This window comes from Gallinula chloropus (genome assembly GCF_964237585.1).
Source record: "Gallinula chloropus genome assembly, chromosome: 25".
In the NCBI taxonomy this organism is placed as follows: domain Eukaryota; kingdom Metazoa; phylum Chordata; class Aves; order Gruiformes; family Rallidae; genus Gallinula; species Gallinula chloropus.
The window spans coordinates 6,043,852-6,068,655 of NC_140110.1; the positions used below are offsets into that span (position 1 = coordinate 6,043,852).

General features: G+C 59.7%; 1 protein-coding gene across 1 annotated transcript in view; it reads right to left on the reverse strand.

The window, feature by feature from the left end:
• The window catches only part of LOC311200932 (scavenger receptor cysteine-rich type 1 protein M130-like), a gene marked incomplete at both ends in the record, with an annotated part of 48,335 nt that overhangs the window by 1,468 nt on the left and 22,063 nt on the right, over positions 1–24,804 (reverse strand). The window contains 8 exons of the mRNA XM_084275235.1: positions 3,600–3,752; positions 3,963–4,046; positions 4,468–4,563; positions 6,529–6,843; positions 7,458–7,772; positions 8,100–8,414; positions 8,498–8,814; positions 9,490–9,799. Coding sequence (XP_084131361.1) covers positions 3,600–3,752; positions 3,963–4,046; positions 4,468–4,563; positions 6,529–6,843; positions 7,458–7,772; positions 8,100–8,414; positions 8,498–8,814; positions 9,490–9,799 — 1,905 coding nt within the window. The remainder of the gene's footprint in view (positions 1–3,599; positions 3,753–3,962; positions 4,047–4,467; positions 4,564–6,528; positions 6,844–7,457; positions 7,773–8,099; positions 8,415–8,497; positions 8,815–9,489; positions 9,800–24,804) is intronic.

Here is a 24,804-nt window from a genome sequence, read left to right on the forward strand (position 1 = left end):
GGAAGATGAGATGTTTTCCAGTTCTCTGAAGCTCAAAGTTTATCAGCATCTGAATGACCAAAGAGCGAGTGGAGGTGGAAACCTTTGAGCAAAGTGAAGTGCACACATCAGGGTAGTCTGGAGAAGGTGTCCTTGGGCATGGCCGTATCACCAGGAGAGGTGGAAACACCTCAGTGATGAGGGAGATGAAGAGACAGACTGGGGGTAATGCAGGTTCAGGGGAAGGTGAGTATGACACTTCCTGGAAATTCCCAAGTTGTGAAGTGATTCAAGGAGTCAAGTGATTCAGCTGATGAAGATGCTTGTAAAGTGTTTATAAAAATGAATTTAAAAAAGAAAAGGAAAACTTTTGGCTGTTTGCAGACAGACAGGATGCAAAGAGAGCACAGCTCGTCATTCCATAGTGTCAGGGTCACACAAGGCCTGGAGATACTGCAAGAGGAATGGGATGACTGTGGCCCATGTTATTACAGCTTAGACAAACCAGAAGGAACAAGGCCCACGCCTTTTGAAATACCAACAGGGATGGTGACTGCACCCCTTCCCTGGGCAGCCTGTTCCAATACTTGACTACCCTTTCAGGAAAGAAATTCTTCCTGATGTGAGAAATAAATCTCCCCTGGAGCAATTTGAAACCCTTTCCTCTCATCTCAGCTCTGTTCACCACAACCCTTTGGGCCCGGCCTTCAGCCAGTTTCTAACCCAGCACAGAGTATACCCATCCAACCCATGAGTGGCGAGTTTCTCCAGCAGGATGCTGTGGGAGGCAGTGATGAAGGATTTACTGGAGTCCAGGTAGATCACATCCACAGCCTTCCCCTCCTCCACTAAGCAGGTCACCTTGTCATAGAAGATCAGCTTCCTCAAGCCCAATCTAAACCAGGCCTGATCACCTGAGTGTGCTGCATGTGCTGCATGATGGGACTCAAGATGATTTATTCCATCCCCTTCCCCAGCACTGAGGTCAGGCTGACAGGCCTGTAGTTCCCTGGGTCCTTGTCGTGGTTTCACCCGGCTGAGGGCCAAGATCCACGCAGCTGCCTGCTCCTTTAAGGAAAAGAGCAGGTTAAAGGGAAGAGGGAAGGGGGGTGAGAAGTAAGGAAAGGGAAAAAGGAACAGAAAGGGGCAAATAACCCCAAAACCAAGAAATTAAGAGGCCCGTGGGTTGGGATAAGGATAGTTTACTAAGATAACAGAAAGATACAATGTAACAATACTAACAGGACTTCAAAGCAAAATATATGAAGCTGTTGGTACCCAATGCAGTGTCTGACCCAACCCACAGCTCAGGCCGTGCCACCCAGAGCCGTCCCAGAACCCGACCATCCCCCAAGAACCGCGCGTCCCAGAGCCGCCCTCGGCCTTCCTCCCGTCAGCCCCCGATATCCTGGGCAGGACGTAACTGGCTGGAATACTCTCTTTGGGCAGTTGGGTCTCCTGTCCTGGCTTCGCCCCTCCTTTCTCATGAAGAGCTGAGAAAGTCCTTGACTGTCTGACAGCAACTAGAAACATCAGGGTGTTATCAGCACTGCTTTCATTTCAACTCTCAAACACAGCATTCCATCCGCTGCTACAAATGAAGTTAACTCCATCCTGACCCCAACCAGGACAAGGAGGCTGAAAGGAGACCTTATCACCACCTACAACTACCTGAAGGGAGGTTGTAGAGAGGTGGGCGATGGTCTCTTCAGCCACAGGACAGAAGATAGAACAAGAGGAAATGGCACTAAGCTGGGCCAGGGCAGGGGCAGATTGGATATTAGAAAAAAAATTGTTACTGAAAGAGTTATCAGGGCTGGAACAGGCTGCCCAGGGAGGGATTTGAGTCACCTTCCCTGGATGTGTTCAAAAAAATGGTAGATGAGGTGCTCAGGGATCTGGTTTAGCACAGGATGGGGATGGTTGGACTCGATGATCTTCAAAGGTCTCTTCCAACCTTGTGATTCTGTGGTTCTGTGGTTCTGTACCTCAGGGAGATCGAACCTTGGGGGAAAACAATCCTTGATGTGAGTTGTATGTTCTGGGAAGCAAGGCAGCAGGAACCACTGGACCCAACAGTGGGCAATCTTCAAGAGGAACAGGGTGAGTACTTCCCCTGTCCTGAGTGATCACCCTGGGAGATGGGACTCAAATCTTTGAAATGTGTGGGGGTGGAGGAGGTGGGCTTGGGAGGAGTGAGTGATATCAGTGTATGCCAAGGAACGAAGAGTAATGGTTAATGGGGATGTATTTACCATACAGTTGGGAGCAGAGATGGTTGAAGTACATAGTACAAGTTGTAAGTGTTGGTAAGAGGCTGTTTGGGGAATGAGAGACAGAAAGGAAAGGCTTGAGTAGGGTGTAGAAATGCAACAACATGGGAATTGGGTGACTGTGTACATACTGAATGTGAACACTCGGGGGTATCAGTCAGTGTGGGACCTGAGGATGACAGAAATGCTGTGGAATAAGGGTGCAGATTGTCCAGGGTCTAGATGGGATGGGGTTACTGTACATACAGAGCAGCTCGTATGGTGCTTTGCCTTGGTGGGCAAAACCGTGGTGAGAGCAGACCCCTATTTCAGCTCTTGCTGAGCTTTACTCCCTCAGTGTCAGGGCATTCTCTGTTTCCCTCCCCCTCCAGAGAGTCATTTGGATTTCCTGAGAGCTGCAGAGATGTTACTCTGTGTGGGACTCCACATCAGTGGTTTTGGTAGCAGAGAGGCAGCAGGAGCCCCAGTGAGAAGAGAAATTGGGTTCCCCATTCTTGTTCCCCCTTGTCCAGGCAGCCCTGCAGCAGCCCCACTGCTGCCATCAGCTGAGCACATCAGCAGAGGGGGTGCTGCTCTGTGAGGGTGGATTTCAGAAAGGGCACAAATGCCAGACTGGGACAGGGGTAAGAGAGGAGGGGAGAATAGGAGAAAAGACCCCAGATACACCAAAGTCAGTCAGGAACAGGGGGAGGAGGAGTTCCCTCCCACTGAGTTAGGGAGAAAAATACCCCTTCCTACCCCAAAGGCTTTAATAGGAACAAGTGGGGAGGCAGAGAGGAACCACAGGAGAATAAACAGAGAGGAACCCCCGGGCTGTTTCTGCTGCCCCTGGGAGAAGGGAGATGGGTCCCTGGTGCTCAGGGCTCTCCCAGCTGCACAGACCTCTCCTCCCTCCTGGCTGCACCCAGCTGCATGGCCCGGATGGGCTGTGCTGGCCCAGGGCTCAGGGGCTGCTGTGCACTGAGCTCTGGTGTCACAGCCTTGGTGTCCTCAGGGGGATGTGCCAGAGACACCTCTTCAGCATCGTCATAGCCTGTGCTGTCCTGGGGAGGGGACCAGGCATCTCCCTCAGCTCCAGGGGCCTCAGCACGTCTCTGGGGGTGCAGGTGTGTCCCTGCAAGCAGCAAGGCAGCCCACTGAGTGATCGTCCCAAGAGGTGTCCATCCTGTACATCACCTTCCTCCCTTCTCACCAGTGAACCTCCCTCTTTCAACAACCCCCCACCTCCCCCACTCCTGCAAGGAAATCTCCCAGGGCAGGTTCCCCCACTGCAGATTTTTGGGCTCCCAGTACGGCAGCAATTCATCTGGCACCCCAGGAACCCACAGTGCTGTCTGTCCCTCTCACCTCCAGGTGCATCCCTGGGACCAGCTCCATCCTCTGGTGCCCTGGGCATTTCCCAGTCTCCTTGCCCAGACACAGGATCCTCCCCAGGCTCAAAAATCTCCCTGGCATCGTCATAGCCATCTGCTGGGTCACCTCTGGGCAGGACAGGCGTGTCTGAAAGGGGAGGGGAGATGCTGACAGAGAGAAGACACATCCTGCAGAGCAGAGGAAGGGAGGATGGGCAGGGACATGGGCCTCAGACACTGGATTTGGCAGCACCAGAGGATTCCCCTGCCCATTTCCTCCCCTGCTGCTCATGGTGACACTGGTGTCCATCACCAGCGTGCAGGGAGGAGAGATCCACCCCTTCCTGCCCCCCATTACCTGGTGCTGATCCTGGACCATCCTCCTCCTCAATGTCCTCATAGTGGGTCTGCATCATGTTCAGGGACCCCTCTGAGTAGGAGCCTGAAGAGAGTGATGGAAGTTTTATGGGGTGAGTTCTGCTGACCCAGCTTGTGCTCAGTGCTGCTGGGGACAGGGGACCCACCGAGCCAGGATGAGGGCTCAGGAGTTTCCTTGCTCTCCTGGGAAAACCCCAACTCACAGGGGTTCCCAGAGCTGCCCCGGGACAGCCCCTTCCCTCACCCCTCAGCTGACAATGGGATGTAGAGACATGCAGTGAGGGGCTGTCCACTGGCTGGGACAGGATGAGCTGGTGAGGATGAAGCTCTTCTCCAACTCCAAGACCTGGCTGCTCTCCCCACAGAACCCCACAGCCCCAGTGCTGCAGGGACCTTGGGCCAGGGGGCTGCAGGGGGTCAGTCTTAGGTGGGGGCCAGGGGAAAGAGCCTTAGAGATATGGCCCCCATGAGGGACCCACACCCACCTGACATGCTGAACCTTGGCTGCTTCTCCAATGCTGGGCTGTACCCGATCTCCTCGTACAGGGCCTCAGGGAAGGGCTCCCAGGCTCGCTCAGAGGCTGCAGACAGAGGCAGGGCTGGCTCAGGGATGTGGCTCAGGGATGGGCAGGGAAGGGATGGATCCTGATCTGCTCCCCCAGCCCTGTTCCCCTGGCTCAGCCCAGGGCTGTCCCCACAGCACAGCCCCACTGTGCTGTCCTCTCACTCCTGCCACTTCCTCAGGAAGGGTAAAGTCCCCTTGGAGATGGTCAGGGGCAGCAACACCCTCACACCCTCCCTCAGAGACAGCCCTTGTGCCCCTCTGGACCCTGGATCCTGTTCCTGGTGCTGAGCTTGGAGCAGCTCCTGCCTTTCCTCTCCCCTGGAGCTGTCCACTCTCTGCCCAGTGGATCCATTACACAGCCCCTGCCCTGCTGGGGGGAGGTAAGGGTTGGGTGGAGGAACAGCCAGGGGTCCTGATGCTGAAAGTATGGGAGCTGCTACCCAATGATTCTCCCAGCATCTTGAACCCCCAGAGCCCCCTCCCCATCTCCCCAGAGCACTCCCAGCGTTACATCCTCATCTATCCCCCTTTATCTCATCTCCCCAGCCCAGCTGTGCCATTTCTCTCCTGGCCCCATCCCTGACTCCCCCCATGTCTGGACTCTCTCTCCCCCTTCCTGCTGGTTGCCCATGGTCAGGCAGTCAATGGGGTGACACATGGGACTGTGGGCAGCACACACTCCTGTCCCCCCAGCTCTGCCTGTACCACTCACTGACACCCCACAGCCCCCCTGGCCTTGCCAACACCCATCTTCACCTGGGACCATGGAGAACAAACCCACCTCTGCGCCCAGCCCTGGCGCTCCACGCTTGCCCAGCCAGGAGGGCCAGGAGCAAGCAGAGAAGGGCTCCCAGGATGATGCAGATGATGACAAGCAAGGACTCTCTCCTGCTGCTGGTCAGACGGTCCCGGGTGGCATCTGCACAGGCAGGAAGCCAGAAATAGCAGCCCCAGGCCTGGGAGAGGTGGGGGGCTGTGACACCACAGTCCTGACCCCATGACACCGGGGTAAGGGACCTCAGGGGTGAGTGATGGGGAAGGTCCCACCCTTCTGGGGACTGACATCCCACCTCGGTAAGTCCCACCCTGGCAAGGAGCCCCTTCCCCCTGGCTGTGGGTCACAGCCCGGCCCTGGGAAGAGCCGGCGCTGACACACAGGGCAGGTTACCTGCTCGGGGGGTTGGTGTTGTGGTCCTGGGTGCAGCTGCAGAGGAGGAGAAGGGGAGCTGTGGGTTAACTGGGATACTGTGGGTAATGGGAATACTGAGGGGCGGGTTACTGGGGACACTGGTGGGATGGTTACTGGCAATACTGGTGAGGCTGCCATGGGGCATTCCCAACCAGTATGCACCCACCCCCAAACCAGTACGAACCACCCAAAAAACCATTATATACCCCCCAAAACTAGTATGAACCCTCCAAACCAGTACAGAACTACTCAAACCCAGTATAGATGCCATAAAACAAGTAAAACCCCAAAACATGTATGAAACCCCAGAAACCAGTATAGAACTACTAAGACCAGTATAAAACCTCACAAACCAGTATAAATTCCCCTAAACCAGTATGGACCGCCAAAACCAGTATAGAATCTCCCAAACCAGTATAGAACCCCAAACCAGTAGCGAATCCCCTCAAACCAGTATGAACCCCCAATAAAACCAGTACAGAATACCCTCAAACCAGTATAGACCCCCCTGAAAACCAGAATGTACCACCCAGACCAGTACGAACACCCCAAAACCAGTACAGCACCCCTCAAACCAGTATAGAACCCTGAAAAACAGCTGCAGAGGAGGAGGAGGACACGTGCTGAGGGGCTGGGTGTGCAGGTCCCGGGGAGCCTCCTCTCTGACATCCCTGGCACATCCCAACACACTGGCCCTCCTGTGGGGCTGCTCCTTCAGGGGTGGCCAGGCAGGAGCCCAGGGCCCTGCTCGGGGCCACGGGCAGGACAGTGCAGCCCCCGGGAGATGCTCACCCGAGCAGTTGACGGCAGCGTCCTCCTTATGCCGGCAGGCGCCGCTGTCCCCGGGCCGGGCCCAGCAGTGCTGCAGAGACGGCTCTGTGCCCCGGCACTCCACCTGCTCCAGCCAGATGGGGCCCGTCCCCTTCCCAAACGCCGCCTCGCCCAGGGCAGACACTGCGGGGCCACAGCCCAGCTGCCGGCACGCCACCGCCGCGTCCAGCATGTCCCAGGAGTCGTCGCACACCGTCCCCCAGGAGCCGCGGTGCCAGACCTCCACTCTGCCCCAGCACCCGCTCTCGCCTCCCACCACACGGATCTTCTCCCTGTCTGGAGAAGGCAGAGACCCCTCAGGGCTCCAGGGCAGCAGGCAGAGCCCTGCCAGGGGAGAGAGGCCTGCAGAGGAGCAGCTACCTGTGCAGCTCCTGGAGTTTGGGCACGTGGGATCCAGGGTTGGGGCCGTTCTTGTCTCTCTGTCTGTAGAAGGAAATGCCGTGGTGAGGGGCTGCAGCAGGTGGGTCGTGTGGCAGAGAGCGGGGCTGAGTTCTGCCTGTGCATCCCTGAGTCACCTTGCTCAAGGGAGCAGCTGAACCCCGGTCACTCAGGGGACACACCCAGCAATGTGGGGGACCCTGACTGCTCAGCCCCCAAGGGAGCCTGGTTCACAGAGGGCAGGATGGGGGACACTGTTTGGAGCCCTGATGGGTCTCTGTTGAGACCTCTCCTGCAGACACCTCTGCCTCCCCCAGGCTCTGCTGGCAGCCTGGCTGCCCACTGCTGCTGAATGTGTGGGGTCTGAGAGCTGAAGGCTCCTTTGTGCCACCACCAGAAGCAGAAGGGTCTGGCATGGAAAGGAAAAGCCCCTGTGGGCTCTGTCTGTGTCTGACACTGCCCAAAACTGAGCAGAATCTGGGGATGCTGGTGCCCAGGTGGCTCAGAGTTACCCTGGCAGGTGATGTGGGTCTCATCACGCAGGTCAGTGCAGGACTGTGGGTGCCAGGGAGTGGAGGGACACTGCCAGAAGGAGCTGTGACTCTTCCCACACTCCACACGATCCACCCAGGCACGGCCAGGCAGCGTTCCATAAGTCAGGAATGGATCCAAGGATACTGCATCCCCACAGCCCAGCTCCTTGCACGCCAGAGACACCGTTTGGAGAGTCATTGAGTTGGAGCAAACGCTGCCCCAGGTCCCGTTATAGAAAACCTGCAGGCGCCCGGAGCAGCTGCCGTTCTTCTCCAGCCTCAGGGCCACAAACTCTGTGAGGAGAGAGACCAAAGGGAAGAGGATGGTGCAGGGCTGTAGGATCAGGGGTGCCCCTGAAGCCCCCAGACAAGGAAAATGCATGGCCAGACAGTCGCCCTGGCAGCCCCTGACAGACAGACAACCCTCTCCTCCCCACTAACCCTTGGGGAAAACTTCCCAGAGACGCCATGTGGGACAGAGAGGACCTGTGTGTGGGTGTCCCCACCATGGGCTTGGGCAGGGGCTCAGGGGCAGCCAGGGACAGCCTCGGCCATTGCCAGCTCTCCCCTTGTCCCGACCTCCCCTGTCCCTGGGCTCCCAGCACAGCTCCCAGCACAGACCTGAGCAGACGACTCCGGCGTCCTCTTTGTGCCCGCAGTCAGGCTGCCCCCAGGGCCGTGCCGGGCAGTCCCAGAGAGCAGCTTCGGCCCCCGAGCAGCTCACGTTGCCCAGCCAGACCTTCCCGGCGCCTTCCCCGAAGGCAGCAGAGCCAACGGCCTCCACCGCCCCTCCGCAGCCCAGCTGCTGGCAGACGACGGCGGCGTCGGGCAGGTCCCAGCCGTCATCGCAGACGCTCCCCCAGCTGCCCCGGTAGTAGATCTCCACTCTGCCTGCACAGCGCCCGGGCCCGTTCACCAGCCGCACCCGACGGCTCCCTGCAGCAGGAAGAAGCCCGGCTGCTGTCAGGGGATGGTGCCCACCCAGCCCAGAGCCCGGGGGTCCCTGCAGTGCCACTCACCCCGGCAATCGACCCCCACGTCCTCGGCAATCCCAGCTGCCAGCGCGCTCTCGGGCAGGGAGGTGTTGCAGAGGGTCAGGTTGGACTCATGCCCTGCGCACCGCACCCCTCGCAGCCCCACAGGACCCGTCCCTCTCTCGGGCTTTGGGGGGTTGTAGGCTCTCTCTGCCTCTCCACACTGCAGCTGCCGGCACACCACGCTGGCCTCCTGCACGTCCCACTGGTCATCCAGGACTCGGCCCCAGGTCCCGCGCTGCAAGATCTCCACTCGCCCGTCACACCGGCTGCCTCCACCCACCAGCCGCAGGGCCCCGGAGCTGTCTGAGCCTGGGGAGAGCAGCCATGGCCCAGCCTCAGCAGCACCAGAGAGCCCAGAGACCTGCAGTACCTCTCCAGGCTCTGGAAGCCTGATGCAGCCCTTGAGACCTATTGCCTGCCCAAGCACTCTGCATTGAGCTTCAGGAGCAGCTTTTCTCATGGTTGGTTTCCCAGGGACTGAGCCCTGCTGGGCAAGACACTCTCTTTGCTCTTGGTGGGGCACAGACACCCAACATGTCCCTGCTGAGGCAGATGGGGCAGGTTCTGCAGGAGGGAGCAGCAGATGGTGGGATGGCCTGGGGATGGGCAGCGCCAGGAGAAGCCTTGCTCATCCTCTGCCCTGGCACTGCTGATACATGGGACACCCCACACATCTCTGCCCCTCTGCAGCCCTGGGGATCAGGGACTGGGAGCTGGTTTGACCCCAAGGCTGCTGGTGGCTCAAGGGACTGACCCCTGCCCCAGGAGGGCAGAGATGTCTGACCCTGTTCAGTGTCAGCTCTCCCACCTCAGAGCGTTCAGTGGGAGCAGATCAAGCTCTCCAGATCACTCCAGGTGAAGGGAGGGTTTCTCCAGGGAGAAGCTCACCCTGTGCCCACCATGGGGTCCCTTGCTTTGGGTGGCCATGTCACACCCCAGGGGACAATGGGGGTAAGACGCTGTTTTCCCAGCACTCACCTGAGCAAATGACAGCAGCGTCCCTGTGGTGGGAGCATGGGGAGGCTCCCAGGGCAGTCACTGGGCACTGTCCCAGCTGGGCTTCTGTCCCATCACAGTGGAATGACTCTCTCCAGGTGGGGCCGGTGCCTCTCCCAAAACGCCCTCCTCCAGGAAGGGACTCGGCGAACCCACAGCCGAGGTGGCGACAGAGAACGTGGGCGTCCAAGAGGTCCCAGTGGGAGTCACAGAGGGTGCCCCAGGTCCCCAGCACCTGGACCTCCACCCGCCCATCACAAGCCGTGCTGCCATTCACCAGCCTGAACCCTGGGGACAGAGGAAGAGGAGAAAAGGGGCATTGGTGCTCTTCACCCCTCCTGCCTTCAAACCCAGTTGTGTGTCCTGTCCCCATCCTGCTCCCTCCCCCCAGCTCACCCCCAGCACTCAGCACCCCACCCTGAGTCCGTCCTTGTGCAGGTGACACTGGATCTCCACTCGTCCTGAGCAGGGGCTGCCCCCTCCAACCAGCCCCCCAAACCCTGGAGCAAACAAAGACCCCTGTCAGCTCCCAGAGCCCTTTGGGAACATCCTGAGCATCTCACCCCATCTCTCAGGGGGCTTCAGGCAAAGGGGCTGCGACCAGCCCAGCAGCTCCCAGTGGGTCCCTATTGTACAGGGGGGTCTCTATGGGGCGGGGGGGGGGGGGATCTATGGGGCAGGGGGTCTCTATAAGGCAGGAGGGTCTCTATGGGGCATGGGGATCTATGGGGCAGGATGTGTGGGGCAGGACGTGTGGGGCAGGATCTATGGGCAGGATCTATGGGGCAGAGGGATCTATGGGGCAGGATGTGTGGGGCAGGATCTATGGGGCAGGGGGATCTATGGGGCAGGATCAATGGGGCAGGATCTATGGGACAGGATGTGTGGGGCAGGACGTGTGGGGCAGGATCTATGGGGCAGGATCTATGGGGCAGAGGGATCTATGGGGCAGGATGTGTGGGGCAGGACGTGTGGGGCAGGATCTATGGGCAGGATCTATGGGGCAGAGGGATCTATGGGGCAGGATGTGTGGGGCAGGATCTATGGGGCTGGATCTGTGGGGCGGGATATATGGGGTAGATTCTATTGGGGAGGGGGGGTCCCTATTGTACAGGGGGTCTCTATGGGACAGGGGGATCTATGGGGCAGAATCTATGGGGCAGGGCGGTCTCTATGGGGCAGCGGGGATGTGTGGGGCAGGATCTATGGGGCAGGATCTATGGGGCAGGAGCTGTAGGGCAGGATGTGTGGGGCAGGATCTATGGGGCAGGGAGGTCCCTATTGTACAGGGGGGTCTCTATGGGGCAGGGGGATCTATGGGGCGGGGGGTCTCCATGGGGCAGGATGTGTTGGGCAGGATCTTTGTGGCAGGATCTATGGGGCAGGATATATGGGGCAGGGGGGGATCTATGAGCAGTGGGATCTGTGGGGCAGGGTCATCTATGGGGCAGGATCTGTGGGGCAGGATCTATGGGGCAGGATGTGTGGAGCAGGGGGGTCCCTATTGTACAGGGGGGTCTCTATAGCGCAGGGGGATCTATGGGGCAGGATCTATGGGCCAGAAGGATCTATGGGGCGGGGAGATCTATGGGGCCGGATCTATGGGGCAGGATGTGTGGGGCAGGGGGATCTATGGGGCAGAGGGGTCTCTATGGGGCACAGATCAGCCTGACCCATAGACTGACCCATAGTTCTGGGTCCCAGCCCCACACTTATGGGTCCAGCTCACAAGGAGGGGGGGAGATGGTGGGGGAGGGGGTCAGTGATGTGGGGCTGGTGTGGGGCAGGATCTATGGGGCAGGATGTGTGGGGCAGGGGGGTCCCTATTGTACAGGGGGGTCTCCATGGGGCAGGATGTATGGGGCAGGATCTGTGGGGCAGGATGTATGGGGCAGGGGGTTCCCTCTTGTACAGGGGGGTCTCCATGGGGCAGGATCTATGGGGCAGATTGTGTGGCGCAGGGGGGGTCTCTATGGGGCAGGGGGGTCTATGGGGCAGAATCTATGGGGGAGGATGTGTGGGGCAGGATGTGTGGGGCAGGATCTATGGGGCAGGGGGATCTATGGGGCAGGATCTATGGGGCAGGATGTGTGGGGCAGGATCTATGGGGCAGATTCTATGGGGCAGGATCTATGGGGCAGGGGTATCTATAGGGCAGGATGTGTGGGGCAGGATGTGTGGGGCAGGATCTATGGGGCAGGGGGTCCCTATTGTACATGGGGGTCTCTCTGGGAAGGGGAATCTATGGGGCAGGATCTATGGGGCAGGAGGATCTATGGGGCAGGATCTATGGGGCAGGATGTGTGGGGCAGATTCTATGGGGCAGGATCCATTGTACAGGGGAGGTCCCTATTGTACGGGGAGGTCTCTATGGAGCAGGATCTGTGGGGCAAGCGGGGGGTCTCCAATGTACAGGGGGGTCTCTATGGGGCAGGATCTGTGGCACAGGGGGGTCTCGATGGGGCGGAGGGGATGTGTGGGGCAGGATCTCTGGGGCACGATCTATGGGGCAGGGGGGTCCCTATTGTACAGGGGGGTCTCTATAGGGCAGGGGGATCTATGGGGCAGGATCTATGGGGCAGGGGGGTCTCTATGGGGCAGGATGTGTGGGTCGGGATCTATGGGGCAGGATCTATGGGGCAGGATGTGTGGGGCAGGATCTATGGGGCAGGGGATTCTCTTTTGTACAGGGGGGTCTCTATGGGGCAGGATGTGTGGGGCAGATTCTATGGGGCAGAGGGGACTCTATTGTACAGCGGGGGTTCTATGGGGCAGAGGGATCTATGGGGCAGGATCAATGGGGCAGGATCTATGGGGCAGGATCTATGGGTCTGGATATGTGGGGCAGGGATGATTTGTGGGACAGGATCTATGGGGCAAGATCTATGGGGCAGGGGGTTCTCTATTGTACAGGGGGGTCTCTATGGGGCAGGATCTATGGGGCAGGGGGATCTATGGGGCAGGGTGGTCTCTATGGGGTGGAGGGATCTATGGGGCAGGATCTATGGGTCAGGATCTATGGGGCAGGATGTGTGGGGCAGGATCTATGGGGCAGGGGGGTCCCTATTGTACAGGGGGGGCGGTCTCTATGGGGCAGGAGGATCTATGGGGCAGGATCTATGGGGCAGGGGGATCTATGTGGCTGGATCTGTGGGGCAGGATGTGTGGGGCAGGATCTATGGGGCAGGAGCTGTGGGGCAGGAGCTGTGGGGCAGGATCTATGGGGCAGGGAGGTCCCTATTGTACAGGGGGGTCTCTATGGGACAGGGGGATCTATGGGGCAGGGGGATCTATGGGGCAGGATGTGTGGGGCAGGATCTATGGGGCAGAGGGATATATGGGGCAGGGGAGTCTCTATGGGGCAAAGGGATCTATGGGGCAGGATATATGGGGCAGGGGGATCTATGGGGCAGGATGTGTTTATGGGGATCTATGGGGCAGGATCTATGGGGCAAGAGGGTCTGTATTGTACAGGGGGGTCTCTATGGGGCAGAGGGATCTATGGGGCAGGATGTGTGGGGCAGGATGTGTGGGGCAGGATCTATGGGGCAGAGGGGTCTCTATAATCAGGGGGATCTATGGGGCAGAATGTGTGGGGCAGGATGTGTGGGGCAGGATCTATGGGGCCGGATATATGGGGCAGGGGGATCTATGGGGCAGGGGGATGTGTGGGGCAGGGGGGTCTCTATGGTACAGGGGGGTCTCTATGGGGCAGGGGGATCTATGGGGCAGGATCTAAGGGGCAGGGGTCTCTATGGGGCAGGGCAGATGTGTGGGGCAGGATCTATGGGGCAGGATCTATGGGGCAGGAGGTGTGGGGCAGGATCTATGGGGCAGGATCTATGGGGCAGGGGGGTCTCTATGCGGCACAGATCAGCCTGACCCATAGACTGACCCATAGCTCTGGGTCCCAGCCCCACACTTGGGGGTCCAGCCCCCCACTTATGGGTCCAGCTCACAAGGAGGGGGGGAGATGGTGGGGTAGGGGGTCAGTGATGTGGGGCTGGTGTGGGGCAGGATCTATGGGGCAGGATCCATTGTACAGGGGGGGTCTCTATCGAGCAGGGGGATCTATGGGGCAGGATGTGTGGGGCAGGATCTGTGGGGCAGGATCTATGGGGCAGGGGGTTCCCTCTTGTACAGGGGGGTCTCCATGGGGCAGGATCTATGGGGCAGATTGTGTGGCGCAGGGGGGGTCTCTATGGGGCAGGGGGGTCTATGGGGCAGAATCTATGGGGCAGGATGTGTGGGGCAGGATCTATGGGGCAGGGGGGTCCCTATTGTACAGGGGGGTCTCTATAGGGCAGGGGGATCTATGGGGCAGGATCTATGGGGCAGGATCTATGGGGCAGGATGTGTGGGGCAGGATGTGTGGGGAGGGATCTGTGGGGCAGGGAAGGATCTATGGGGCAGGGGGGTCTCTATGGGGCAGGGGGATCTATGGGGCAGGGGGGTGTCTATGGGGCAGGACATGTGGGGCAGGATCTGTGGGGCAGGATCTGTGGGGCAGGATCTATGGGGCAGAGGGATCTATGGTACAGGGGGGTCTCTATGGGGCAGAATCTATGGGGCAGGGCGATGTGTCACACAGGGGCCTGTATATGGTGAAAGATCTATGGGGCAGGATCTTTGGGGCAGATTCTATGGGGCAGGATCTATGGGGCAGGGGAGCCCCTATTGTACGGGGGGGTCTCTATGGGGCAGAGGGATGTGTGGGGCAGGATCTATGGGGCAGGGTGGATCTATGGGGCAGGGTGTGGGGCAGGATCTATGGGGCAGGGAGATCTATGGGGCAGGAGGTCCCTATTGTACAGGGGGGTCTCTATGGTACAGGGGGGTCTCTATGGGGCAGAGGGAACTATGGGGCAGGATGTGTGGGGCAGGATGTGTGGGGCAGGGGGGTCCCTATTGTACAGGGGGGTCTCTATGGGGCAGAGGGATCTATGGGGCAGGATCTATGGGGCAGGGGAGGTCCCTATTGTACAGGGGGGTCTCTATGGGGCAGGGCAGATGTGTGGGGCAGGATCTATGGGGCAGGATCTATGGGGCAGGGGGGTCTCTATTGTACAGGGGGGTCTCTGTGGGGCAGGGGGATATATGGGGCGAGAGGGTCTCTATGGGTCAGGATCTATGGGGCAGGGCGAATCTATGGGGCAGGATGTGTGGGGCAGGATCTATGGGGCAGAGGGATCTATGGGGCAGGATCTATGGGGCAGGATATGTGGGGCAGGATCTATGGGTCAGGGGGTTTCTATGGGGCAGGAGGGATCTATGGGGCAGGAGATTCACTATTGTACAGGTGGGATCTATGGGGCAGGGGGGGGTCTCTATGGGGCAGAGGGCATGTCTGGGGCAGGATCTATGGGGCACGATGTGTGGGGCAGGGGGGTCTCTATGGGGAGGGGGACCTATGGGGCAGGTGGATCTATGGGGCAGGGGGGTGTCTATGGGGCAGGACATGTGGGGCAGGATCTATGGGGCAGGATGTGTGGGGCAGGATGTGTGGGGATGGATCTGTGGGGCAGGGAAGGATCTATGGGGCAGGATGTGTGGGGATGGATCTGTGGGGCAGGGAAGGATCTATGGGGCAGGATCTATGGGGCAGGGGGAACTATTGTACAGGGGGGTCTCTATGGGGCAGGGGGATCTATGGGGCAGGGGGTTCTCTATGGAACAGGGGGGTCTCTATGGGGCAGAGGGAACTATGGGGCAGGATCTATGGGGCAGGATGTTTGGGGCAGGATGTGTGGGGCAGGGTGGTCCCTATTGTACGGGGGGGGGGGGGTCTCTATGGGGCAGGATCTATGGTACAGGGGGGGTCTCGATGGGGCGGAGGGGATGTGTGGGGCAGGATCTCTGGGGCACGATCTATGGGGCAGGGGGGTCCCTATTGTACAAGGGGTGTCTCTATAGGGCAGGGGGATCTATGGGGCAGGATCTATGGGGCAGGGGGGTCTCTATGGGGCAGGATCTATGGGGCAGGATCTATTGGGCAGGATGTGTGGGGCAGGATATATGGGGCAGAGGAGACTCTATTGTACAGGGGGGTCTCTATGGGGCAGAGGGATCTATGGGGCAGGATCAATGGGGCAGGATCTATGGGGCAGGATCTATGAGTCTGGATATGTGGGGCAGGGATGACTTGTGGGACAGGATCTATGGGGCAGGATCTATGGGGCAGATTCTATGGGGCAGGATCTATGGGGCAGGGGGGTTCCTATTGTACAGGGGGGTCTCTATGGGGCAGGGGGATCTATGGGGCAGGATGTGTGGGGCAGGGGGTGTGGGGCAGGATGTTTGAGGCAGGGGGATCTATGGGGCATATTCTATGAGGCAGGATCTATGGGGCAGGGCGGATCTATGGGGCAGAGGGATCTATGGGGCAGGATCTATGGGGCAGTATCTGTGGGGCAGGATCTATTGTACAGGGGGGATCTATGGGGCAGGATGTGTGGGGCGGGGCAGATCTATGCGGCAGAGGGAGATGTATGTGGCGGAGGGGATGTGTGGGGCAGGATCTATGGGGCAGGATCTATGGGGCAGGGTCTATGGGGCAGAATCTATGGGGCATGATGTGTGGGGCAGGATCTATGGGGCAAGGGTGTCTGTATGGGGCGGGGGGATCTAGGGGTGGGGGACCTATGGGGCAGGATCTATGGGGCAGATTCTATGGGGCAGGATCTATTGTACAGGGGGGTCTCTATGGGCCAGGGGGATCTATGGGGCAGAATCTATGGGGCAGGGCAGTCTCTATGGGGCAGCGGGGATGTGTGGGGCAGGATCTATGGGGCAGGATCTATGGGGCAGGGGGGTCCCTATTGTACAGGGGGGGCGGTCTCTATGGGGCAGGGGGATCTATGGGGCAGGATCTATGGGGCAGGGGGATCTATGGGGCAGGATCTATGGGGCAAGAGGGTCTGTATTGTACAGGGGGGTCTCTATGGGGCAGGGCGGATGTGTGGGGCAGGATCTATGGGGCAGGGGGATCTATGGGGCAGGGGGATGTGTGGGGCAGGGGGGTCCCTATGGTACAGGGGGGTCTCTATGGGGCAGAGGGATCTATGGGGCAGGATGTGTGGGGCAGGATCTATGGGGCAGGAGGTTCCCTATTGTACAGGGGGGTCTCTATGGGGCAGGGGGGATCTATGGGGCAGGATCTATGGGACAGGATGTGTGGGGAGGGATTTGTGGGGCAGGGAAGGATCTATGGGGCAGGGGGGTCTCTATGGGGCAGGGGGGGTCTCTATGGGGCAGGGGGATCTATAGGGCAGGATCTATGGGGCAGGATGTCTGGGGCAGAATCTATGGGGCAGGGGGGTCCCTATTGTACAGGGGGGTCTCTATGGGGCAGGGAGATCTATGGGGCAGGGGGAACTATGGGGCAGTATGTGTGGGGCAGGATCTATGGGGCAGGGCGGATCTATGGGGCAGGATCTGTGGGGCAGGATCTGTGGAGCAGGATGTGTGGGGCAAGGGGGGGTCCCTACTGTACAGGGGGGTCTCTATGGGGCAGGGGGATCTATGGGGCAGAATCTATGGGGCAGGGGGATGTGTGCGGCAGATTCTATGGGGCAGGATCTATGGGGCAGGATGTGTGGGGCAGGATCTATGGGGCAGATTCTATGGGGCAGGCGTATCTATAGGGCAGGATGTGTGGGGCAGGATGTGTGGGGCAGGAGCTGTGGGGCAGGATCTATGGGGCAGGGGGTCCCTATTGTACATGGGGGTCTCTCTGGGAAGGGGAATCTATGGCGCAGGATCTATGGGGCAGGATATGTGGGGCAGGATCTATGGGGCAGGGGTATCTATGGGGCAGATCTATGGGGCAGGATCTATGGGGCAGGGGGGTCTCTATGGGGCACAGATCAGCCTGACCCATAGACTGACCCATAGTTCTGGGTCCCAGCCCCCCACTTATGGGTCCAGCCCCACACTTGGGGGTCCAGCCCCACACTTATGGGTCCAGCCCCACACTTGGGGGTCCAGCCCCACACTTATGGGTCCAGCTCACAAGGAGGGGGGGAGATGGTGGGGGAGGGGGTCAGTGATGTGGGGCTGGTGTGGGGCAGGATCTATGGGGCAGGATGTGTGGGGCAGGGGGTTCCCTACTGTACAGGGGGGTCTCTATGGGGCAGGGGGATCTATAGGGCAGAATCTATGGGGCAGGGGGATGTGTGGGGCAGGATCTATGGGGTAGGATGTTTGGGGCAGAATCTATGGGGCAGGATCTATGGGGCAGGATCTATGGGGCAGGTGGGGTCCCTATTGTACAGGGGGGTCTCTATGGGGCAGGAGGATCTATGGGGCAGGATCTATGGGGCAGGGGATTCTCTATTGTACAGGGGGGTCTCTCTGGGGAAGGGGAATCTATGGGGCAGGATCTATGGGGCAGGATGTGTGGGGCGGGGGGGTCCCTATAGTACAGGGTGATCTATGGGGCAGGGGGGGGTCTATGGGGCAGGATCTATTGTACAGGGGGATCTATGGGGCAGGATCTATGGGGCAGGGAGCTCCCTAATGTACAGGGGGTGTCTCTATAGTGCAGAGAGTCCCTATAGGGCAGGGGTGTCTATGGGGCAGGATCTATGGGGCAGGATCTATGGGGCAGGATCAATGGGGCAGGATCTATAGGGCAGGGGGGTCTCTATGGGGCAGGATCTATGGGGCAGGATGTGTGGGGCAGGATCTATGGGTCAGAGGGGTCTCTATTGTACAGGGGGGTCTCTATGGTACAGGGAGGTCGCTATGGGGCAGGAGGGATCTATGGGGCAGGAGGGTCCATATTGGACAAGGGGGTCTTGATAGGACAGGAGGATCTATGGGGCAGGGGTGTCTATGGGGCAGGATCTATGGGGCAGGATGTGTGGGGCAGAATCTATGGGGCAGGGGGGTCCCTACTGTACAGGGGTGTCTCTATGGTACAGGGGGTTCGCTATGGGGCAGGGGGATCTATGGGGCAGGATCTATGGGGCAGGGGGAACTATTGTACAGGGGGGTCTCTATGGGGCATGGAGATCTATGGGGCAGGGGGAACTATGGGGCAGTATGTGTGGGGCAGGATCTATGGGGCAGGGGGGTTCCTATTGTACAGGGGGGTCTCCAATGTACAGGGGGGTCTCTATGGGGCAGGGGGATGTGTGGGGCAGGATCTATGGGGCAGGATCTATGGTACAGGGGGGTCTCTATAATCAGAGGGATCTATGGGGCAGAATCAAACGGGCAGGATGTGTGGGGCAGGATCTATGGGGCAGGGAAGTCCCTATTGTACAGGGGGGTCTCTATGGTGCAGCGGGATCTATGGGGCAGGATGCGTGGGGCAGGATCTATGGGGCAGGGGTGTGTCTCTATTGTACAGGGGGGTCTCTATGGGGTAGGATCTGTGGGGCAGGATCTGTGGGGCAGGATCTATGGGGCAGGGGTGTCCCTAATGTACAGAGGGTTCTCTATGAGGCAGAGGGATCTATGGGGCAGGATCTATGGGGCAGGGGTTCCCTCTTGTACAGGGGGGTCTCTATTGTACAGGGGGATCTATGGGGCAGGATGTGTGGGGCAGGGGGTTCTCTATGGTACAGGGGGGTCTCTATGGGGCAGAGGGAACTATGGGGCAGGATCTATGGGGCAGGATGTGTGGGGCAGGATGTGTGGGGCAGGGTGGTCCCTATTGTACGGGGGGGGGGTCTCTATGGGGCAGGGAGATCTATGGGGCAGGATCTATGGGGCAGTGGGCTCCCTACTGTACAGGGGGGTCTCTATGGGGCAGAGGGATCTATGGGGCAGGATCTATGGGGCAGGGGAGGTCCCTATTGTACAGGGGGGGGTCTCTAAGGGGCAGGATCTGTGGGGCAGGATCTATGGGGCAGGGGTTCCCTCTTGTACAGGGGGGTCTCTATGGTACAGAGGGGATCTCTATGGGGCAGAGGGGGTTCTATGGGGTGGAATCTATGGGGCAGGATGTGTAGGGCGTGATCTATGGGGCAGGATCCATGGGGCAGGCGGGTCTCTATGGGGGAGGGGATTTTCTATGGGGCAGGGGGATCTATGGGGCAGAATCTATGGGGCAGGATGGGTGGGGTGGGATCTATGGGTCAGATTCTTTGGGGCAGGATCTATGGGGCAGGATGTGTGGTACAGGGGGAATCTATGGGGCAGGAGGGTCCCTATTGTACAGGGGGGTCTCTATGGGGCAGGGGGATGTGTGGGGCAGGATCTATGGGGCAGGATGCGTGGGGCAGGATCTATGGGACAGGATCTGTGGGGCAGGATGTGTGGGGCAGGGGGGTCTCTATGGGGCAGTGGGATCTATGGGGCAGGATCAATGGGGCAGGATGTGTGGTGCAGGATCTATTGTACAGGGGGAATCTATGGGGCAGGATGTGTGGGGCGGGGCGGATCTATGGGGCAGAGGGGTCTCTATGGGGCAGGGGCTTTTCTATGGGGCAGGAGGATCTATGGGGCAGGGGGTTCCCTATTGTACAGGGGGGTCTCTATGGGTCAGGGGGATCTATGGGGCAGGATGTATGGGGCAGGGGGGTCCCTATTGTACAGGGGGGATCTATGGGGCAGGGGGGGGTCTCTATGGGGTGGAGGGCATGTCTGGGGCAGGATCTATGGGGCAGGGGGGGGTCTCTATGGGGTGGAGGGCATGTCTGGGGCAGGATCTATGGGGCAGGATGTTTTGGGCAGGATCTATAGGGCAGATTCTATGGGGCAGGGGGATCTATGGGGCAGGATCTATGGGGCAGGATTTATGGGTCAAGGGGCTCCTTATTGTACAGGGGGGTCTCTATGGGGCAGGGGTATCTATGGGGCAGGGGGATGTGTGGGGCAGGATCTGTGGGGCAGGATCTATGGGGCAGGGCATTCTCTATTGTACATGGGGGGCTCTATGGTGCAGCGAGATCTATGGGGCAGGGGGGTCTCGATGGGTCAGGGGGATCTATGGGGCAGGATCTATGGGGCAGATTTTATGGGGCAGGATCTATGGGGCAGGGGCGTCTATATGGGGAAGGGGGATGTCTGGGGCAGGGGGATCTATGGGGCAGGATGGGAGGGGCAGGATGTGTGGGGCAGGATCTATGGGGCAGAGGGATCTATGGGGCAGGATATATGGGGCAGGATGTGTGGGGCAAGATCTATGGGGCAGGATCTGTGGGGCAGGGGGATCTATGGGGCAGGATCTATCGGGCAGGGGGGGTCCCTACTGTACAGGGGGGTCTCTATGGGGCAGGATGTGTGGGGCAGGATGTGTGGGGCAGCATCTATGGGGCAGGGGGGTCCATATTGTACAGGGGGGTCTCTATGGGGAAAGGGAATCTATGGGGCTGGGGGAACTATGGGGCAGAATCTATGGGGCAGAAGCTATGGGGCAGGATCTATGGGGCAGGATCTATGAGGCAGGGGGATCTCTATTGTACAGGGGGGTCTCTATGGGGCAGGGGGATCTATGGGGCAGAATCTATGGGACAGGATCTATGGGGCAGGGGGTCCCTACTGTACAGGGGGGTCTCTATGGGGCAGAGGGATCTATGGGGCAGGATGTGTGGGGCAGGATGTGTGGGGAGGGATCTGTGGGGCAGGGACGGATCTATGGGGCAGGATGTCTGGGGCAGAATCTATGGGGCAGGGGGGTCCCTATTGTACAGGGGGGTCTCTATGGGGCAGGGGGATCTATGGGGCAGGGGGAACTATGGGGCAGTATGTGTGGGGCAGGATCTATGGGGCAGGGCGGATCTATGGGGCAGGATGTGTGGGTCGGGATCTATGGGGCAGGATCTGTGGGGCAGGATGTGTGGGGCAAGGGGGATCCCTATTGTACAGGGGGGTCTCTATGGGGCAGGGGGGTCTATGGGGCGGAATCTATGGGGCAGGGGGATGTGTGCGGCAGATTCTATGGGGCAGGATCTATGGGGCAGTGGGGTCTCTATGGGGCAGGATCTATGGGGCAGGATGTGTGGGGCAAGATCTATGGGGCAGATTCTATGGGGCAGGATCCATGGGGCAGGATCCATGGGGCAGGATCTATGGGACAGAATCTATGGGGCAGGGCAGTCTTTATGGGGCAGCAGGGATGTGTGGGGCATGATCTATGGGGCAGGGGGGTCTCTATGGGGCAGGGGGATCTGTGGGGCAGGGGGATCTATGGGTCTGGATCTGTGGGGCAGGATCTATGGGGCAGGATCTATGGTACAGGGGGGTCTCGATGGGGCGGAGGGGATGTGTGGGGCAGGATCTCTGGGGCACGATCTATGGGGCAGGGGGGTCCCTATTGTACAGGGGGGTCACCAATGTACAGGGGGGTCTCTATGGGGCAGGGGGATGTGTGGGGCAGGATGTGTGGGGCAGGTTCTATGGGGCAGGATCTATGGGGCAGGGGGGTCTCTATGGGGCAAGATCTATGGGGCAGGATATGTGGGGCAGGATGTGTGGGGCAGGATCTATGGGGCAGGATCTATGGGGCAGGGGGGTTCCTATTGTACAGGGGGGTCTCCAATGTACAAGGGGGTCTCTATGGGGCAGGGGGATCTATGGGGCAGGATGTGTGGGGCAGAGTGTGTGGGGCAGGATGTTTGGGGCAGGGGGATCTATGGGGCAGGATCTATGGGGCAGGATGTGTGGGGCAGGATGTGTGGGACGGGATCTATGGGGCAGGGGGGTCCCTATTGTACAGGGGGTTCTCTATAGGGCAGGGGAATCTATGGGGCAGGATCTATGGGGCAGGATCTATGGGGCAGGGGGGTCTCTATGGGGCACAGATCAGCCTGACCCATAGACTGACCCATAGTTCTGGGTCCCAGCCCCCCACTTATGGGTCCAGCCCCACACTTTTGGGTCCAGCCCCACACTTATGGGTCCAGCCCCACACCTGGGGGTCCAGCCCCACACTTATGGGTCCAGCTCACAAGGAGGGGGGGAGATGGTGGGGGAGGGGGTCAGTGATGTGGGGCTGGTTATGGGGCAGGATGTGTGGGGCAGGATGTGTGGGGCAGGGGGTTCCCTACTGTACAGGGGGGTCTCCATGGGGCAGGGAGGTATATGGGGCAGGGGGGTCTCTATGGGGCAGATTGTGTGGCGCAGGGGGGGTCTCTATGGGGCAGGGGGATCTATGGGGCAGGTGGGTCTATGGGGCAGAATCTATGGGGCAGGATGTGTGGGGCAGGATCTATGGGGCAGGGGGGTCCCTATTGTACAGGGAGGTCTCTATAGGGTAGGGGAATCTATGGGGCAGGATCTATGGGGCAGGATGTGTGGGGCAGGATGTGTGGGGCAGGATCTATGGGGCAGGGGGGTTCCTATTGTACAGGGGGGTCTCCAATGTACAGGGGGGTCTCTATGGGGCAGGGGGATCTATGGGGCAGGATCTATGGGGCAGGATCTATGGGGCAGGGGGGTCTCTATGGGGCACAGATCAGCCTGACCCATAGACTGACCCATAGTTCTGGGTCCCAGCCCCACATTTATGGGTCCAGCCCCCCACTTATGGGTCCCAGCCCCACACTTATGGGTCCAGCCCCACACTTATGGGTCCAGCCCCACACTTGGGGGTCCAGCTCACAAGGAGATGGGGGATAGGGTGGGGGAGGGGGTCACTGGTGTGGGGCTGGTGTGGGGCAGGATCTATGGGGCAGGATGTGTGGGGCAGGATCTATGGGGCAGGGGGTTTCTATGGGGCAGGAGGGATCTATGGGGCAGGAGATTCCCTATTGTACAGGGGGGATCTATGGGGCAGGGGGGTGTCTCTATGGGGTGGAGGGCATGTCTGGGGCAGGATCTATGGGGCAGGATGTGTGGGGCAGGATGTGTGGGGCAGGGGGATCTCTATGGGGCAGGGGGATCTATGGGGCAGGGGGTGTCTATGGGGCAGGACATGTGGGGCAGGATCTGTGGGGCAGGATCTGTGGGGCAGGATCTATGGGGCAGAGGGATCTATGGTACAGGGGGGTCTCTGTGGGGCAGAATCTATGGGGCAGGGTAATGTGTCGCACAGGGGCCTGTATATGGGGAAAGATCTATGGGGCAGGATGTGTGGGGCAGGATCTATGGGGCAGGATCTTTGGGGCAGATTCTATGGGGCAGGATCTATGGGGCAGGGGAGCCCCTATTGTACGGGGGGTCTCTATGGGGCAGGGGGATGTGTGGGGCAGGATCTATGGGGCAGGGTGGATCTATGGGGCAGGGTGTGGGGCAGGATCTATGGGGCAGGGAGATCTATGGGGCAGGGGGTCCCTATTGTACAGGGGGGTCTCTATGGTGTAGGGGGGATCTATGGGGCAGGATCTATGGGGCAGGATCTATGGGGCAGGATGTGTGGGGCAGGATCTATGGGGCAGGGGATTCTCTATTGTACAGGGGGGTCTCTATGGGGCAGGGAAGGATCTATGGGGCAGGGGGGTCTCTATGGGGCAGGGAAGGATCTATGGGGCAGGGGGGTCTCTATGGTAGAGAGGGGATCTCTATGGGGCAGAGGGGGTTCTATGGGGTGGAATCTATGGGGCAGGATGTGTAGGGCGTGATCTATGGGGCAGGATCCATGGGGCAGGGGGTCTATATGGGGGAGAGGATTTTCTATGGGGCAGGGGGATCTATGGGGCAGGATCTATGGGGCAGGATCTATGGGGCAGGGGGATGTGTGGGGCAGGGGGTTCTCTATGGTACAGGGGGGTCTCTATAGGGCAGGGGGTCTCTAGGGGGCAGGGGGATGTGTGGGGCAGGATCTATGGGGCAGGATCTGTGGGGCAGGGGGGTCTCTATGGGGCAGGATGTGTGGGTCGGGATCTATGGGGCAGATTCTATGGGGCAGGATGTGTGGGGCGGGGCGGATCTATGGGGAGAGGGGTCTCTATGGGGCAGGGGCTTTTCTATGGGCCAGGAGGATCTATGGGGCAGGGGGGTCCCTATTGTACAGGGGGGTCTCTATGGGGCAGGGGGATCTATGGGGCAGGATCTAGGGACAGGATGTGTGGGGCAGGATCTATGGGGCAGGGGGGTCTCTATTGTACAGGAGGGTCTCTGTGGGGCAGGGGGATATATGGGGCGAGAGGGTCTCTATGGGTCAGGATCTATGGGGCAGGATCCATTGTACAGGGGGGTCTCTATGGAGCAGGATCTGTGGGGCAGGATCTATGGGGCAGGGGAGGTCCCTATTGTACAGGGGGGGGGGTCTCTAAGGGGCAGGATCTGTGGGGCAGGATCCATGGGGCAGGGGGATGTGTGGGGCAGGGGGTTCTCTATGGTACAGGGGGGTCTCTATGGGGCAGGGGGATCTATGGGGCAGGATCTATGGGGCAGTGGGCTCC